At 39.6% G+C, this 18,249-nt stretch overlaps 1 protein-coding gene across 5 annotated transcripts in view; it reads right to left on the bottom strand.

Moving 5' to 3' along the window:
- Nucleotides 1-18,249, bottom strand: part of MYO5A (myosin VA) — a 232,704-nt gene that overhangs the window by 50,044 nt on the left and 164,411 nt on the right. For all 5 annotated transcript variants that reach the window (XR_014811231.1, XM_013992979.3, XM_013992982.3 and 2 more), the window contains exons 24-27: nt 17,276-17,424; nt 12,055-12,168; nt 2,237-2,380; nt 1,925-1,978 (exon numbers count right to left, since the gene is read on the bottom strand). Coding sequence is in view for 4 of the 5 variants with exons in the window: in XM_013992979.3 (XP_013848433.1) it covers nt 1,925-1,978; nt 2,237-2,380; nt 12,055-12,168; nt 17,276-17,424 (461 nt within the window). In the remaining variant the exon portion in view is untranslated. The remainder of the gene's footprint in view (nt 1-1,924; nt 1,979-2,236; nt 2,381-12,054; nt 12,169-17,275; nt 17,425-18,249) is intronic.

Genomic DNA, 18,249 nt, shown 5'->3' with positions numbered 1-18,249 from the left:
ATAAAACGTCCTGACAGTTTAGAAAAACACCAGGAATTCTCAAATATATATAAAAGCTTTAAAATAATGAGTTTCCTTATGCTATTTTTCTGGATTTATTTTTATTTTTATTTTAAAAAAATATATTTTTTTAATCTTCTGTCCCCTTTTTTAGGGCCGCACATGAGGCATATGGAGGTTCCCAGGCTAGGGGTCTAATTGGAGCTGTAGCTACCAGCCTACACCACAGCCACAGCAACGCCAGATCACAGCCTCATCTGCGACCTACACCACAGCTCACAGCAATGCCGGATCCTTAACCCACTGAGCGAGGCCAGGGATCGAACTGGCAACCCCATGGTTCCTAGTTGGATTTGTTTCCACTGCGCCATGATGGGAATTCCTTTTTGTGGATTTTTTAAACTTCAGCTTTGTTTGGTTATAATCATAAATCTTAACATAATTTTCCAGCTATTCTAGACTATAATTTGCAACAGCAGAAAAAAGCAAAATTTTTTATTTTATTTTATTTTTTATTTTTTGTCTTTTTTTGCCATTTCTTGGGCCGCTTCCACGGCATATGGAGGTTCCCAGGCTAGGGGTCTAATCAGAGCTGCAGCCACCGGCCCACGCCAGAGCCACAGCAATGCAGGATCTGAGCCGTGTCTGCAACCTACATCACAGCTCACGGCAACGCCGGATCATCAACCCACTGAGCAAGGGCAGGGACAGAACCCGCAACCCCATGGTTCCTAGTCGGATTCGTTAACCACTGCGCCACGACGGGAACATCCCCAAAAAATTTTTTGATATAAGCAGAATGGACCTGAGAAAAATAGATTTAAGACTAATAAATAAAAATAATAACCTAGGAAACTTTTGAAGCTGGAGATGACTTGATAGCTGACAGCTTGATAGCTCAGACTTCAAGGGGCTCAAAGCTTTGATTTGGAAAGCAAAGGAAGGGGCAGGTGGGGCCCATTCTGCTCCAAATCAAGGGATGGGATCTTTTTTTTTTTCCCTTAAGCTTCATTTCTTGTGTTAGACAACATGCTTTGTATTTCAGGAACTAATAATGCTCCTAACTGGTGCCTCTCCCCATGTTCGAATGCCCTGGGCACACAGGGCAGCTCCTCCCTGACTAGTAAGACACACCATTCTTCACCTCCATCCCCCTTCCTCCAGCTATTTTTTACAAATATGTCAGAGTATGTTTCTACTCTGCAGACTAATACCTAGCTGTCTATCTCTACAAACATGCAGTGTCAGTGGCTTTGATGGTTAGAGCAAGGGGTTTGGAGCCAGAGATATTCATATTCTGTTCCTATCAGTTTCTAGTAGAGTCATCTTGGGGAAGTTACCTATACTTCTTAGTGTCAATTTCTTCACCTATAAAATGAGAATTAAAAGGCTTACTTTCAGGATTGTTGTTAAAAGTTAAAACTGATATACAAAGTGTCTGTATTTTAAAATGATGAAGATAATGAGAACAACCAATATCTGCTGGGTACTTACTATGTGCTGGGCACTGTTCTAAGCAATTTACAGGAATTGTTTCATATAATCCTTATGAAAGTTCTCTATAACAAATATTATGATTATCCCTATTTTACAGATGAGAAAACTGAGGCACAGAAAGGATATATAACTTGCATACAGCCACAGAGTGGGGGATCTAGTGCTTGAATCCACACAGTCTGACACCAGGATCCACGCCCTTTATTACCTTCTACAGCCTCCAGGGGCAGCTACTGCTCCTGCTTCTGCTTAGACTGAACTATAGCTTACATGAGAATGTTTAAAAGGAAACAATACAAGGCCAGAAGTAATGTCTGAAGAAGGCTTAAGCTAGGGCCTTAAGGATGTCCTCTGAGAAAAAGATGCTCTGAGTGGGTTTCTTGCCAAAACAATACCTTCAAAGTCGTGGGTAGAAACTTCCCCTTACCTTGAGTGACTCATATTCTAGTTCTGCCCCTCTAATCTGTGGTCTTTCTTCTTCCTAGGGAAAAACACAAAGTTAAAAACTTTATAAATAAGTAGTTATATTTTAATTGTCACATTTTTGTTCTTTGAATATTTCCTTGCTCCGCAAAAAACAGTGCTGAGAGTTTAGCCCTCACAAATTGAACCAAATGCTGTCTGGTTAAAGCACTTCTGGGTTGACTTCCCATTAAAGAATAGTCTACAGCACTGGATATACAGTTCCAGTCTCCAAGTTCAGTCTTCCATGGTCCTCGAAGGGGAAAACATCACGCACCTTTGCCTTACTTCGGAGCACCTGCTCCTCCTTTCGGTCCAGCTCATCCTGCATCACCTGCTTCTCCTGCTCCAGCTCTGTGACGCGCTTCTGGAGCTTCAGGAACAATGACATATCCAGAGGCACCTTCTTCTCACTTGGCTCCTAAACTCCGGAAAACATAAGACGGTCAAACAACTCAGAAGATATACAGGCCAATGAGAAAAATTAACAGAGCAACAGAAAAATAGGCAAACATAGGAGAAATATAAATGGCCAGATAATACAGAACATGTCCAACCAGCTAGTAAATGGAGAAATGCAAATTAAACAACACTGAGGTACTACTTTTCCCTTATCAAAGTGGCAAAACTGAAAAGATTAATAAGGCCATGTTTTAGGAACAGTGTCGTATATGATACTGGTGGAAGTATGAATAGGTCCTTAAAAAGGACAAGTTAGGAGTTCCCGTCATGGCTCAGCAGTTAAAGAACCCAACTAGTATCCATGAGGAATTCAGGTTTGTTTCCTGGCCTCGCTCAGTGGGTCAGATTCCAGTGTTGCCATGAGCTGTGATGTATGTCTCAGACGCAGCTTGGATCCTGAGTTGCTGTGGTTGTGCCATAAGCTGTGAGCTGTAGCTCCAATTCAACCCTTAGCCCGGGAACTTCCATATGCTGTGGGTACAGCCCTAAAAAAATAAAATAAAATAAAAAAATAAAAACCAATAAATAAATAAATAAAAGGACAAGTTAGCTGCTCTTATTAAAATTTATTTATTTATTTATTTTTTAATAGTAGATCAAATTAATTTTCATCTCTCATATGCCAGATACCCCCATATGTCATCAATCCCATATAATCATCACAGTACCACTCTCAAGGTAGCTACTATTATTATCCCTATTGAACAAAATGAAGAAATGGAGGATCAGAGATTATACAGGTTGGTAACTGCCCCTTCAAGATGCCACAGAAGAATAGAGAATTTAAAATACAATCTCACTTTATAGAACACGATTATTTTTTTTACTAAGAATTAAATGTCAACTACCAAAACTAGTTCTGTGAACAAGCGTAAAAGTTGCCTGCTTAAACAGTATAATCTGAGGAACATTAAAACACTGTCCTGGAGTTCCCGTCATGGCGCAGTGGTTAACGAATCCGACTAGGAACCATGAGGTTGCGGGTTCGGTCCCTGCCCTTGCTCAGTGGGTTAACGATCCGGCGTTGCCATGAGCTGTGGTGTAGGTTGCAGACGCGGCTCGGATCCCGCGTTGCTGTGGCTCTGGCGTAGGCCGGTGGCTACAGCTCCAATTTGACCCCTAGCCTGGGAACCTCCATATGCTGAGGGAGCGGCCCAAGAAATAGCAACAACAACAACAACAACAACAACAAACAACAACAACAACAACAACAACAAAAAAAAACCACTGTCCTGACCTCAAAACTTTACCTATCACTGTATCCTGCCAAAGAGCGTGGATTTGCCATATGAACTTACTTTTTGAGGTTATGGTCTTGCCTCCAGATAGTCCTTGTGAAAGAGAACCAAGAATACCATAGTTGGGCCAGTATATGAAGCTACTTCCATCCACTGGCATGTCAACCCAAGTCAGACTGTCAGATTAGCTGGCATGTGGTTCTCAACCCTAGCTACACATTATAATGATTATTTATGGATAGCCTGAAAATATACAGCTGCCTAGACCTCACCTGTCCCGCTTGAAATTCTGATTTAACCAAGCTGAGGTGACACATGGGCTTGAGAATCCCTGAGGCAGCTGGGTAATATTTAAGTGTGTATATCCTTAAACTAGAAATCTATGTTTAAGAATTAATCCTACAGAAATACTTACACAACTACACAAAAACATATGGGAAAAGATGTTCAATGCAGTATTTTTTGTAACTGCAAAAACACTGAAAAGAACCCTAATGTCAGTCAATAGGAGAGTTACTTAAATAAATTATGATATAGCCAAACTATGAAATATTTTGTAGCTGTTAAAAAGAATGAAGTGGCTCTACATGAGTAGATAAACATGTTCTAGGTAAAAGTATTAAGTGAAACACATAAGTTGCAGGATAGTATCTATATTATGATCTTATTTTTGTTTAAAAAAAACCCCAATACATATGACTTTTAAATACACCAAGTACATGGCACATGAAAATCTAAAAGGCCACCAAGGCCATCTTAGGGAATGGGCGGTACCATGGGAAAGTTGCATTTCCTACTTAATACATTTCTATATTTAAATTATTTACAGGAGTTCCTGTCCTGGCTCAGTGGTTAACGAACCCAACTAGCATCCATGAGGATGTAGGTTCAATCCCTGGCCTCACTCAGTGGGTAAGGATAAGGTGTTGCCATGAGCTGTGGTGTAGGCCAGTGGCTACAGCTCCTACTTGACCTCTAACCTCAGAACCTCCATATGCCGCAAGTGCAGCCCTAAAGAGACAATAAACAAATAAATAAATAGTTTACGATGAACATGCACTACTTTCATAAATAGGAAAAATCATTTTTGAAAAGGTGAAATGCTAGAATAAATATGTTGAGATCAGAGAGAAAACTAAAAAACCAAAATATACATTGCCCTTAATAAACCAAAAGATGACCTAGTAGCACTTAAAGGTACATGAAAAAGTTCTAAAAACAGAATCACAGTGATAGTATAAAGACATACGAATTAAAGCTAAACAAAAATGGGAGGATGGGACTGGCACATACACACTACTACATATGGAACAGATAACTAACAAGGACCTACTAAATAGTACAGGGAGGTGTACTCAATGTTCTATGATAAACTTATATTGGGGGAAAAAGAGTGGATATATGTATATGTATAGATGATTTACTTTGCTATAAACCTGAAGCTAATATAATATTGTAAAAATCAACTATATCCTTGAAAAATTTTTTTAAAAAAAGCTTAGTGGGAGTTCCTGCTGTGGCACAACAGGATTGAAAGTATCTTGGGAGCACTGGGATGCAGGTTCAATCCCCAGCCCAGCACAGTGGGTTAAGGATCCAGCATTGCCATATCTGCAGCTTAGGTTGTAACTGTAGCTCAGATCTGATCCCTGGCCTGGGAAATCCAGATGCCATGGGGCAGTCTTAAAAAAAAAAAAGCTTTACTACTTATTAGAGAAATGCAAATCAAAACTACCAGTCAGAATGGCCATCATTATTAAGTAAGTATACAAAAAACAAATGTTAGAGAGGGTGTGGAGAAAAGGGAATCCTCCTATTCTATTGGTGGGAATGTAAATTGGTACAACCACTATGGAAAACAGCATGGAGGAACCTCAGAAAACAACATATATAGAACTACCATACAATCCAGCAATCCAACATACATAGAACTACCATACAATCCAGCATTCACTGAAAAAGATACATGCACCCCTCTGTTCCTTGCAGCACTATTCACAATAGTCAAGACATGGAAACAACCTAAATGTCCAATGACAGATAAATGGATTAAGAAGATAGAGTACATATACACAATGGAATACTACTCAGCCATAAAAAAGAACAAAATAATGGCATTTGCCACAACATGGATGCAACTAGAGATTCTCATACTAGGTGAAGTAAGTCAGAAGGAGAAGACAAACACCATATGATATCACTTATATCTGGAATCTAATACATGACACAAACAAACCTATCTACTGAAAAGAAACAAAATCATGGACATGAAGAACAGACTTGTGGTTGCCAAGAGGGAAGGGAAGGGAGTGGGAGGGACTGGGAGATTGGGGTTAGTAGATGCAAACTATTGCATTTGGCATGGATAAGCAATGAGATTCTGCTGTATAGCCCAAGGAACTATATCTGATCACTTGTGATGGACCACGATGAAGGATAATATGAGAAAAAGAATGTATATATATATACATATATATACAAAACCAGGTCACTTTGCTGTATATCAGGAATTGGCAGAAATTAACTATATCAATTATAATTAAAATTTTTTAAAAAATAAATTAAAAATTGGCTCAGCTGATAGACCAATAGTTGTATTTCATTATTGTTTTAATTTACATACCTTTGAGGTTGAATAATTTTTATATTCATTGGCAATTTTTGGTCTTTTGTGAATCCTTAAGAGTGTCTAGTTCAGTATTAACTCAATTCTTAAAAAAACATCTAAGAAGAATCAACTAAACTAAGAAGTGGGGCATTTATCTACAAACTAATTAGATCTAGACTTTTTCTAACTGTCCATTTTTATAATGCTCAGATTAATAAAAAGTTTAGGTATATGATCTTTACCATAAAGTATGTCCTAACTTAGCAGAACAGAGATAACACTCTGTCCTAACTTAGTAGAAAAGAACTGAACACGAAATTACTGCTAAATTTCATTCATATAAAAACTCATTTCTATACATCCCATAAATACTTATATTTTAGCATTCCATCTTATGTATTTTAATGTTTGTTATTTATTAATGATATGTGTCCCTGAAACTGTTAACTATTTAATCCTTTTTTCATGCTCTAAAATAAGCCTTCATCCTATGATTGAACATAGTATTTCATTCATTGTACCTAAAATGTCATCATTTGGGAATCATTCCTGTTAGCCTTGATGGGACATTTTTGTTGAAAAGGAATCTCTTATTAAAAGAGGGAGAAGGGAATTCCTATAGTGGCTCAGCAGTTAATGAACCCGACTAGCATCCATGAGGACGCAGGTTTGACCACTGGCCTCACTCGATGGGTTAAAGATCTGGCATTGCTGTGAGCTGTGGTGTAGTTCACAGATGTGGCTCAGATTCTGCATTGCTGTGGCTCTGGTGTAGGCCAGTGGTTAGCTCAGATTGGACCCCTAGCCTGGGAACCTCCATGTGCCGCGGATGCGGCCCTAAAAAGCCAAAATAAATAAATAATAAAATAGGGAGGGGTAATTCTTTAGATATCAGCTTATTCTACATAAAGATTAGTTAACTGCTATAGACAAGAACAAAATTCTGCAGACAGGAATATTAAAACAGGAGATGGAAGAACACAAAAATGTAACATCTGACAATTGGAAAATTGTTTGAGGCATAACAATGACTAGTAATTATTTAAGAGTCCTCCAAATGGTGCCCATTCTCATCCCTAATGACACGTATAATTAGAGAGATACTGTTCTCTCTAAATCACATGAGCAAGAAGGAAGATTGGGCCATCGGGCTCAGAGAGGTATCTGGGGTTTTGTTTTGCTTTCCCTCCTCCCCTGGTAAGGACTTTGTCATTCAGGGCTTCTCCAAGAAAGTAAAGTATTAAAACTGATCTAAAAAATAACGACAGTCCTTGATTTGAGGAAAATCAGGAGGAAAACAGAACTTATTCACAAGATTACTATAACAGGCCTGGCAATCAGTCTTTAATTATTGCTAACTATAGCTTAGAAAGTTATGGTGACACTCATTGGATTTGATAGGTGTAAGGAAGCTCAAGAGCAGAAGCTCAAGAGCAGAACTGGGGTAATTAGTCAATGACCAGGAAAGCTGTGTGACACAGCAGGGAGAAGCAATGGTTCCAAAAATATATAACCCCAGACCATGAAGATGCTGGAAGTAAGGGAGAGCTGCAAAGCAAGCAGAGCTGGCAGGTGGATTCTCCAGAGAGAAAGAGCGATGGATGTGCCATTGCGACTTGTGAACAACAAATCACAGGTCTGGCAAAACTGGAGAGATGTTAATTCTTTTTTTTTTCCCTTCCTTAAATCAAATTTTGCTGTTATCACATGACTGAGGTTGAAATTCTGTGTTACAAAACAGTCTATCTACTTTAATTTTTTTAAAAATTAATTCATAAATATGAGTGATTCTATTATTTTCCTGACACTGGATTCTTTTTTTTTTTTTTGTCTTTTTGCTATTTCTTTGGGCCGCTCCCCCGGCATATGGAGGTTCTCTGGCTAGGGGTCAAATTGGAGCTGTAGCCATTGGCCTACGCCAGAGCCACAGCAATGCAGGATCTGAGACGCGTCTGCAACCTACACCACAGCTCACGGCAAAGCCGGATCCTTAACCCACCGCAAGGGCAGAGACCGAACCCGCAACCTCATGGTTCCTAGTCAGATTTGTTAACCACTGCACCACGACAGGAACTCCCCTGACACTGGATTCTTAAAGAGCTACTTGGGAATACTACACATGGGAGTTGAATGTTTTCCTTTAGTTTGTAAGGGGCAATTTGTAAGCTTGGCCTTTACAGAGGTAGTTGCAGGAAGAAATGCAAACCTGGAAGTCTTAAGTAATTAGAAGTATAAAACACTGGAGTTCCCATTGTGTTTCAGCGGTAACAAACTCAACTAGTATCCATGAGGACATGGGTTTGATCCCTGGCCCTGTTCAGTGGGTTAAGGATCTGGTATTACCATGAGCTGTAGTGTAGGACGCAGACATGGCTCAGATCTGGTGTTGCTGTGGCTGTGGCATAGGCTGGCAGCTGCAGCTCCAATTCAACCCCTAGCTTGGGAACTTTACCCCAAAAAGATTTTTTTAAAAAAGTATAAAGCACAGTCATAGTCTTAGTCTGATATGTCTCTCCTGCCCAACCTCATTTCTGATAATCTCTATTTTTCTATTACCAGCTATATAGATTTCCACCTTTCTGATCCTGACCACACCCACTCAGAATTGTAGGGTGGTCACAGGAAGCCTGTTTATTAGAGAGAAAAACTTTATTTATTGAACACTTACTATGTATCAAACACTATTGCAAGTGTTTTATAAAAAATTAACTCATTTATCTTCAAAACATGACCATAAAGTAATATAACAGCATTAAAACTTCCACAGATAAGCAGTTCCCGTCGTGGCGCAGTGGTTAACGAATCCAACTAGGAACCATGAGATTGCGGGTTCGATCCCTGGGCGTTGCTGTGAGCTGTGGTGTAGGTTGCAGACGCGGCTGGGATCCCGCGTTGCTGTGGCTCTGGCATAGGCTGGTGGCTACAGCTCCGATTAGACATCTATGCTGGGAACCTCCATATGCCGCGGGAGCGGCCCCAAAAAAATAGCAAAAAGACAAAAAAAAAAAAAAAAAACTTCCACAGATAAGGCACAGACAGACTGAGGCTAAGCTTATGGACTCGGTCCCAAGGAGAGTTAGTGTTGTCTGCCACATGGTAAAGACAGAACTCCTAACCAAAACCAGCCACAACCAGCCACATTTCAGACGCATGCACTTAGTCACAAGGAACAAGCATGACTTGTTCAGTCAACAGTTTTCCTCATTATTGAGATAAGACTTCCGGTACACGACCTACTGCTGGTGGTCAGGGCATGTGATGGACACTAAACAGTATTGTGATTTCTGGAACACAAGGCATATTTCATAATTCAAAAAAAGATGAAAAATGTCTTAAACCCTGCTCTCATCTATCTCTTTTTTTAATGATTTTTATTTTTTCCGTTACAGTTGATTTGGGATGTTCTGTCAAATTTCTACTTATAGCAAAGTGACCCAGTCATACATATATATATATACTTTTTCTCCCATTATCCTCCATCATGTTCCATCACAAGTTAGTAGATATAGTTCCCTGTGCTTTATAGCAGGATCTCATTGCTTATCCATTCCAAATGCAATAATTTGCATCTATTAACCCCAAATTCCGATCCATCCCATTCCCTCCCACTCCCTCTTGGCAACCACAAGTCTGGTCTCGAAGTCCATGAGTTTCTTTTCTGTGGAAAGGTTCATTTTTCTTAACTTGAGAAAAGTCTTGACAGAAAGCAAGTGAGACAAAAAGGTTACTGCCCCCGCCCCCTCAAATCTGTAAGAATCTGGAGAAAACGCAAAAAGAATAGACACCCTGACAAAAACCATTATTAGTAAAATATAAGGTAAATAATATAAGAGTTTTTTAGTTTAAAAATGTAATGTGCTCAATCAAAACTACCAACAAGAGGCCTCTTTTGGTTTAAAACAGAATAATTTGCAGCAAACACACCCTTTTGTCCTGGCTTTCCCCTTCCCATGTAGGAGATGCTCAAGTGGTGTTATTAAAATATTAAATATTTAATTAAAATATTAAAATAGACAGTCTATAAGTACACTTCTCTCTGACTTGTGGGGGTGAGTACTTCCATGAAGACAAAGACGATGCAATCCTAAAACCTTCATATCCACTAGGGGCTCAGAAGCTGTGATTTTGAAATCTTCAAAGTCCAACTTTGTGGTAGTCTCCAAAGATGGCCACCAACAATTCCTCCTAAGGATTCTTTCCTCCTATTAAGAGATAGAATCTGTTCTCCTCTCCTGAATCTAGAATAGCCTTGTAATTTGCTGTGACAGTAGCAGAATTGACACTGTGCCAGTTCTGGGCCCAGTCCTAACAGGTCTGACATCTTTTGCCCTTGCAATATAGAACCCACTCACATGGAAGGAAAAGTCACATGGAGAGACCCAAAGAAGAGAACCTCACACACCAACTGAAAGCAGGGAGATACCCCAATCAAAACCAAAGACTGTGAGCAATAATAAACTGCTGTAGTTTGAAATCACTAAAGTTTAGGAATGGTTTGTTGCACAGTAATAGATAAGCTAAACAACCTCTGTCCTGCTACCTACTGGCCGTACTGCTGTATCAATGGTCCCCAGCCTACTGTTAGCTGTAGACAGAAACAGAACTGGAGAATTGTGTAGAAGCCTTGAGGGGGAGGAGGCAAAGTGTGGAGCTCTAAATAGGCCTCAGAATCCTGGCTTTGCCACTTACAAGCTGTGAGCCCTCTTACATGTATGATTCCAATTACAAGACATTACAACTATATGACACTTTTCTTTAAAATGAACAGAATGAGATGGAGGAACTTCTCATTCCTAAGGAGAACTAAGAAGAGAAAGGAAAGAGTCATTCCATTTTCTTCAGCTGCTCTGCCAGAAGCAGTCTTTTTCTGACTTGGCTGTTTTCTCAGAATATGACATAAAAATAGAAGAGTTGTCCTGAATTACCCATTATAGAAACTAATATTTGAAAAGAAGGTCTGAGAATTGGTTTGAGAACAATCAAACTTAAAGCCACTGTATTCTTGGAGGTACAGTAATATGTCATTTCTATTTCATACCATGTAACAAAAACCAGTCAGATTTACAAGCTGTTTTTCATGCATTTTTGTGGGACAGAATTACATTGGTATGAACTGTCATCAAATAGGTGGCAGTTCTGCATTGGTATTTATAATACTGTAGGACAAAAGGACTTACTTTTAAAATAATTTACCTCACTCTGAAATAAATTCACAACAGGCTTTTTTTTTTTTTTTTTTTTTGCACATAGAATGTGAAGGTGTACAAGGGAATTACAAAAGGGAAAATCTGGTCCTCAAAGTTACATTAAAAATTAAAATTAAGGGAGTTCCCATTGTGGCTCAGCGGGTTATGAACACAATTAGTATCCATGAGGATGTGGGTACGATCCCTGGCCATGCTTAGTGGGTTAAGGATCAAGCATTGCAGTAAGCTGTGGTGAAGGTCACAGATGCAGCTTGGATCTGGCATTGCTGCGGTTGTGGAATAAGCCACCATCGGCTCCCATTTGAGCTCTAGCACGGGAACTTCTATATGTTGCGGGTGTGGCCATAAAAAGCAAATATAAAATAAAACAAAATTAGATTGTTTTATTGACAAAAAATATATGCAGTAAATATGTGTGTACACGGATAACTATGTACCTTTAAGTCACTTAAAAAGAATAAATAGTATTAAACAACTATTACATTTATGTACAAATGGGGTCCTCTCTGCAATGGAAATGTTCTCTGTTAATAATGACATGGACACATCTAACTTTTATTGATAGTTATCTAAAACGTACCTCTGTCCTCGATGGAATGTCTTCAGTTTCTGCAATTTCAGAGCTAAAGGTGTATTCAGACTCATTGCTGCTATGAGTGGAATCTGTTCTCTTGTGTCCAGGCTTGGGCACATTCTGCAAGACAAATAAGCTGGTTATACTTAACACAAGATAATTCAATAATTCAACTAAGCACAGTTTAGACAGTATCTATCTTAACTCGGTTCTAATCCTCACTCACTGATAAAATGTTCTCATGCCCAAACAATCTGTTCCACATCTTAGCAAACCCTTATAAAAGGGCCACCTGAGCGCCTCCAAGAAAGAAAAAGAAGCACCAGGAGGGCATGACAAGCACAGTCACAAAACCAAATACTCACACAAAAGTCATCTGCGATTATTAGCAAAGTCCCCTTTGGACTTTTCAAATTGTTACTGTCAATCTCTCCCTTTACATGTTTGTTAATACTTTCTATATGTATTCAGGCGCTCCTATAATGCTCCTATGTTGAGTGAACATACATTTACAACTGTTACATCTAAATTTGGATTGATCCTTTTGTCATTATGTAATATCCTTTTGTCTCTTGTTATAGTCATTGTCTTAAAGTCTATTTTGTCTGACTCCTGACACCCTACCTCTCTTTCCATTTCCATGGAATGCCTTTTTCTATTGCCCCGACTTTCAGTCTGTGTGTGTCTTTAGAATGGAAGTGAGTCTCTTGCATATATATCTATGTCTTGTTTCTATTATCCATTCTGCCACTCTGTAACTTTCGATTATAACACTCAGTCTATTTATATTTAAAGTAGTTATTTAGAGTTATATATAGTTATTTATGTACTTTTTGCCATTCTGTTAGTTGTTTTCTGGTTGTTGCAGTTCTTTTTTGTTCCTTTCTTCTTTTGCTTTCTTCCCTCATGATGTGATGACTACCTTTAGTGTTATGTTTAGATTACTTGCTTTGCTTTGTGTGTGTGTGTGTGTGTGTGTACATATGTACATGTGTTCAGGTGTGTATCTTTTATATGTTTGTAGTTACAATGAAGTTCATATAAACAACAAATAAGGTTCAATTATATACAATCATTATTTAAAAATAATGCTCCCAAATTCAAATGCATTGCAACAACCACACATTTTTAGTTTCCCCTCCCATAATCAATGTCTTTGCCATCATATATCTTTTTGCTTTGTGCATCCCTTAACTACTTCCTGTGGCTATAGATCATTTTACAAGTTTTGTCTTTTAACCTTTCTACTAGCTTTACACATGGTTGATCTATTACCAATACTGTATGTTTACCTTTGTCAATAATATTTTTCCTTTCATAATTTTCACATTTCTAGTTGTGGCCTTTTCTGCTTAGAGAAGTCCTTTTAACATTTCTTGTAAAGCTGGTTTAATGGTCCTGAATTCTTTAGCTTTTGCCTGTCTGTAAAACTCTTTTTATCTTTCCTTCAAATCTGAATGATAGCTTTGCTGGGTGGAACATTCTTGATGTAGATTTATTCCTTTTATCACTTTGAATATATCCTGCCACTTCCTTCTGGTCTGCAGTTGCTGCTGAAAAGTCAGCTTATGGTTGCTTTTCTCTTGCTGCTTTTATATTTCTCTATTTTTGTTGTTGTTTTTTTGCTTTTTAGGGCCACACCCACAGCATATGGAAGTTCCCAGGCTAGAGGCTAATTCAGAGCTGTAGCCACCAAATTACACCACAGCCCATGGCAAGGCTGGATCCTTAACCCACTGTGCAAAACCAGAGATCAAATCTGCATCCTCATGGATACTAGTCGAGTTTGTCACCACAGAGCCATGATGGGAACTCCTTATCTTTTTTTATTAAATATTTTTATTTGATAAAAAATTATTTTTTATTTTAAGTTATTTTATTTTTTATTTTAGAAATAATATAAAATTATATAATTAATCATTACAGAAAGATTATAATGTAGCAAGTGAACTTATCTCATATTCCTGCCTCTTAGAATCACTATCAATAGTCTAGAGTGTATTATTCTAACTTTTTACCTATAGGATTTGTGTGTGTGTTTGTGTGTTTTGTTTGTTTGTTGTTTCTTTCTTTTTTTTTTTTTTTTTTTTTTTTGCTTTTTAGGGCTGCACCTGTGGCAAATGGAGGTTCCAATTGGAGCTACAGAGGCTGGCCTATGCCACAGCCACAGCAATGTCAGATCTGAGCTGCATCTGTGACCTACACCACAGTTCATGGCAACACCAGATCCTTAACCCACTGAGCAAGGCCAGGGATCGAACCTGTAACCTCATGGTTCCTAGTCGGATTCATTTCTGCTGCACCACAATGGGAACTCCTTGTTTCTTTTTTTTTAATGATTTTTATTTTTTCCATTATAGTTGGTTTATATCCTCTTTAATTTTTACCATTTTAATTACAATGTGCCTTATAATTAAAGGTGTATGGACCTCATTGGGCTGTGGATCATTGGGGTGACCTTGTTTGGAACTCTCTGTACATCCTGGACCTGGATGTCTGCTTCCTTAGTCAGAGACATTTTCAGCTATTATTTCTTCAAATACGTTCCCTGACCTTTTCTCTTTCTCTTCCCCTTCTGGGACTCCTACAATGTGAATGTTATTATGATTGACGTTGTCCCAGAGGTCTATCTTAATCTGCCCTCATTTTTTAAAAATTCTTCTTTCTTTTAGATGTTCTAAATTGGTTATTTCCAATACTCTGTCTTCCAGTTCACTAATCCATTCCTCTGTATCATATAAGCTGTTTTTGATTCCTTCCAGTACATTTTTTATTTCAGTTAACGTATTCTTCTGCTCTGTTTGGTTCTTCTTTATATCTTCTAATTCTGCTAAGCTTCTCACTGTGTTCATCCTTTCTTCTAAGTTCATTGAGCATCTTTTTTTTGTTCTTTTTTCTTTTTAGGGCTGCACCCAAGGCCTATGTAGGTTCCTAGGCTAGGGGTCTAATTGGAGCTACAGATACTGGCCTAGGCCAGAGCCATAGCAATGCCAGATCGGAGCCGCATCTGCAACCTATACCACAGCTCATGGCAACACCAGATCCTTAACCCACTAAGCAAGACCAAGGATCAAACCCGCAACCTCATGGTCCCTAGTCAGATTCATTTCTGCTGTGCCACAATGGGATCTTCCTATAGAGCATCTTATGATCACTACCTCAAACTCTTTTTTGGGTAGACTGAGTATCTCCATTTCATTTAGCTCTTCTTTGAGGGCTCTGTCTTGTTCCTATGTCTGCAATCTATTCCTCTATTTCCTCATATTGCCTATTATTTGTGTTTCTTCCTATGTATTAGGTAGGTTGTTTACAGTTCCCAACCTTGGAGAAGTGGCCTTATAATGGAGACAGACTACAGGTCCACTCTTTTTGGTCACCAGATCTAAATGATCTACGGCTGCCCCCTATGTGGGGTGCAGGGGCCCTTCTCTTGTGGAAAGGATGACTACTTGGATGTACTGGTAGGTTGGGCTGGCCCTCAGCCTGCTTGGCTGCCAGCTCCTGTCTCGTGCAGTGATGGCCAGCCAGCTGGTGAGTGGGTTTAGGTTCTGGTGTGACAGGCAACATGGCCTGGGGTGTATTTCAAGGCTGGTCCCAGCATCCTGATGGGTGGTCAGTTCCCAGGGTGGCTTGATAGGGGTGCTCAAAAGGACCTGGGGCTTGTGCTAGCCCACTATGAGCTGGTAAGCCTCTGGCACTTAGAGGCTAGAGGAAGGACTCCAAAAAGGTGCTTGTCAGCAGCAGTGTCCTCATGGCTAGAGCTCCCCAAAATGGTTGCAGTAGTGTCTGTGTCCCCAGGATGAGCTCCAGTGGCTTCGTGCCCTCTGGAAGGCTCTGCAAGATTAGCCAGTGGGTTTGAACCAGGCTCCTTTCAAATTATGGCCTCTGCACTGGATCTTAAAATGTGTGAGATTTGTATGAGGCCTTTAAGAGTGGAGTTTCTGTTTCCTAGATCTCTCTGTACACAAGGCCCCACTGCCTTCAAAATCAGACATCTGGGGACTCATATTCCTGGTGCAGGAACTCCAGGCTGGGGAGCCTGATGTGGGACATGGAACCCTCGTTCCTTGCAGAGAACCTCTGCAATTATGTTTATCCTCTGGTCTATGGGTCACCTACCTGAGGTGTGGATCTTGATTATCCTATGTCTCCACTCTTCCTACCTATATTGTTGTGGTACCTTTTTTTATTTCTCTAGTTGTGCAAAGTAGTTTCCACTCATCTTCAGGTCATTCTTATATATTGCTTTGTAAATAGCTGTAATTTTGGTTGCCCATGGGAGGAGCTGAACTCAGGATCTTCCTATTCTGCATCTTGGCCACTCCCCTCCAAATTATTTTCTGCTTAAAAACACATATTTCAGGGCATTTTTGGCCATTTGTGTCATTAGGATATGTTTAAGGCCAGTAGTTGGAAGAACAAGATTGCTGGGGAACTCTTTGTTTCCTGATAGCAGGAGAAGTAGAACAGGAAGGATGTGCAGAACTATTAAAAGTACAAAAAGCATTTTGCAGATGCAAAAGTATACTTGAAATAGATAAAATAATTTATTACAAATAGGGGCCAAATTTTATTTTTCTAGGAATGTCTTTGAAATATAAAAACTAGTAGAGAAATACTTGACTATATAAAACATTTGTTTTATAGGCAAATTTTACATTGCCATTCAATACATAAAACAAAGTTCAGCAACGTTGACTTTTGACTATCTTATAGTCCAGTCTTCAAACTGTTTGACTTTACAAAATGTTTATGAACAAAGTGATATGATTTTTGGGATATGCTTTAAAACAATGTGACCCACTGGATGGGGTGGGATGGAGAGACAAAAGGGAACAGAAGCATATTGACTATTTTGGAATTGAGTGATGGATACATGAATCACATGGGGGTTCATTCTGCTATTCTACCTAGTGTTGTATATGTTTAAAATTTTCATTAAAAAAAAAAAAAAAGTAGGCGTTTCCATTGTGGCACAGTGCTTAACGAACCCAACTAGGAACCATGAGGATTCGGGTTCGATCCCTGGCCTCACTCAGTGGGTTAAGGATCTGGTGTTGCTGTGAGCTGTGGTGTAGGTTGCAGATGCAGCTTGGATCCCGTGTTGCTGTGGCTGTGGTGTAGGCCAGCGGCTACAGCTCCAATTAGACCCCTAGCGTGGGAACCTCCATATGCCCCGGTTGCGGCCCTAGAAAAGACAAAAAAAAAAAAAGTAAAAGTGACTCACCACCATCAGGGTCATCTCTTCCTTAAGGTCATCATATCGTTCCTCTAAGCGACTGAACTCATTCAGAAGGTTCTGATATCTCAGCCTTTCATCATTAAGATCTAGTTCCAGTTGTTTTGTTTCTTCTACTAACTTCTTCTCCATAGTCTCTGAAAGAGGGAAGAGCATACCAAAGATGGCTCCACAGAATGCAAGAATACAGGGGAGTTCCCGTCGTGGCGCAGTGGTTAACGAATCCGACTAGGAACGATGAGGTTGCGGGTTCGGTCCCTGCCCTTGCTCAGTGGGCTAACGATCCGGCGTTGCCGTGAGCTGTGGTGTAGGTTGCAGACGCGGCTCGGATCCCACATTGCTGTGGCTCTGGCGTAGGCTGGTGGCTACAGCTCCGATTCGACCCCTAGCCTGGGAACCTCTATATGCCTCGGGAGCGGCCCAAAGAAATAGCAAAAGACAAAAAAAAAAAAGAATGCAAGAATACAAACATGGACCCCGACTTCTAGTTTCTCTGCAAAGGGTTCTACTTTTAGGGCCACTATGATCTCTGAAGAGTATCTTAGAAGAGGCAGAGAAAGAGAAAATATCATGACCAAAAAATAAAACACTGTATTAATTCCAACAATCCCTTAATGAGTTTTCCCATGTACTACAGAACTAGTTCTTTCACTGGTTATAGCACATCCTTGATAAACTTCCACTAGTTATCACCTAGTAACTAAAGAATACATTTTTCATTCCAGAAGTATTCTGTTTCAGGTTACTCATAAAATTCTTTTGTCTGAATTAGTGTACTCTGTTAACAAGCCAGTGATACTCCTCACGTCTCCGAGGGAACGGCGACTTCTCAGTGGACCTAGCTGTCCTGCTCTACATAGTCTTTCCACTCATCTCAGTGCCTGGGTTCTATCTTATAATTTTCCAACACTGTGAACTCCCTCACTGTCCTAGTATTCCCTTGATTCCAAACAGGAAGGACC

Source organism: Sus scrofa, chromosome 1, assembly GCF_054392235.1.
Source record: "Sus scrofa isolate SSC_HxYL_T2T_F1_AM1 chromosome 1, Sscrofa_HxYL_maternal_Yorkshire_Landrace_v2.0, whole genome shotgun sequence".
Classification (NCBI taxonomy): domain Eukaryota; kingdom Metazoa; phylum Chordata; class Mammalia; order Artiodactyla; family Suidae; genus Sus; species Sus scrofa.
The sequence above is the reverse complement of the archived record's forward strand: the minus strand, read 5'-3'. Positions and strand labels throughout refer to the sequence as shown.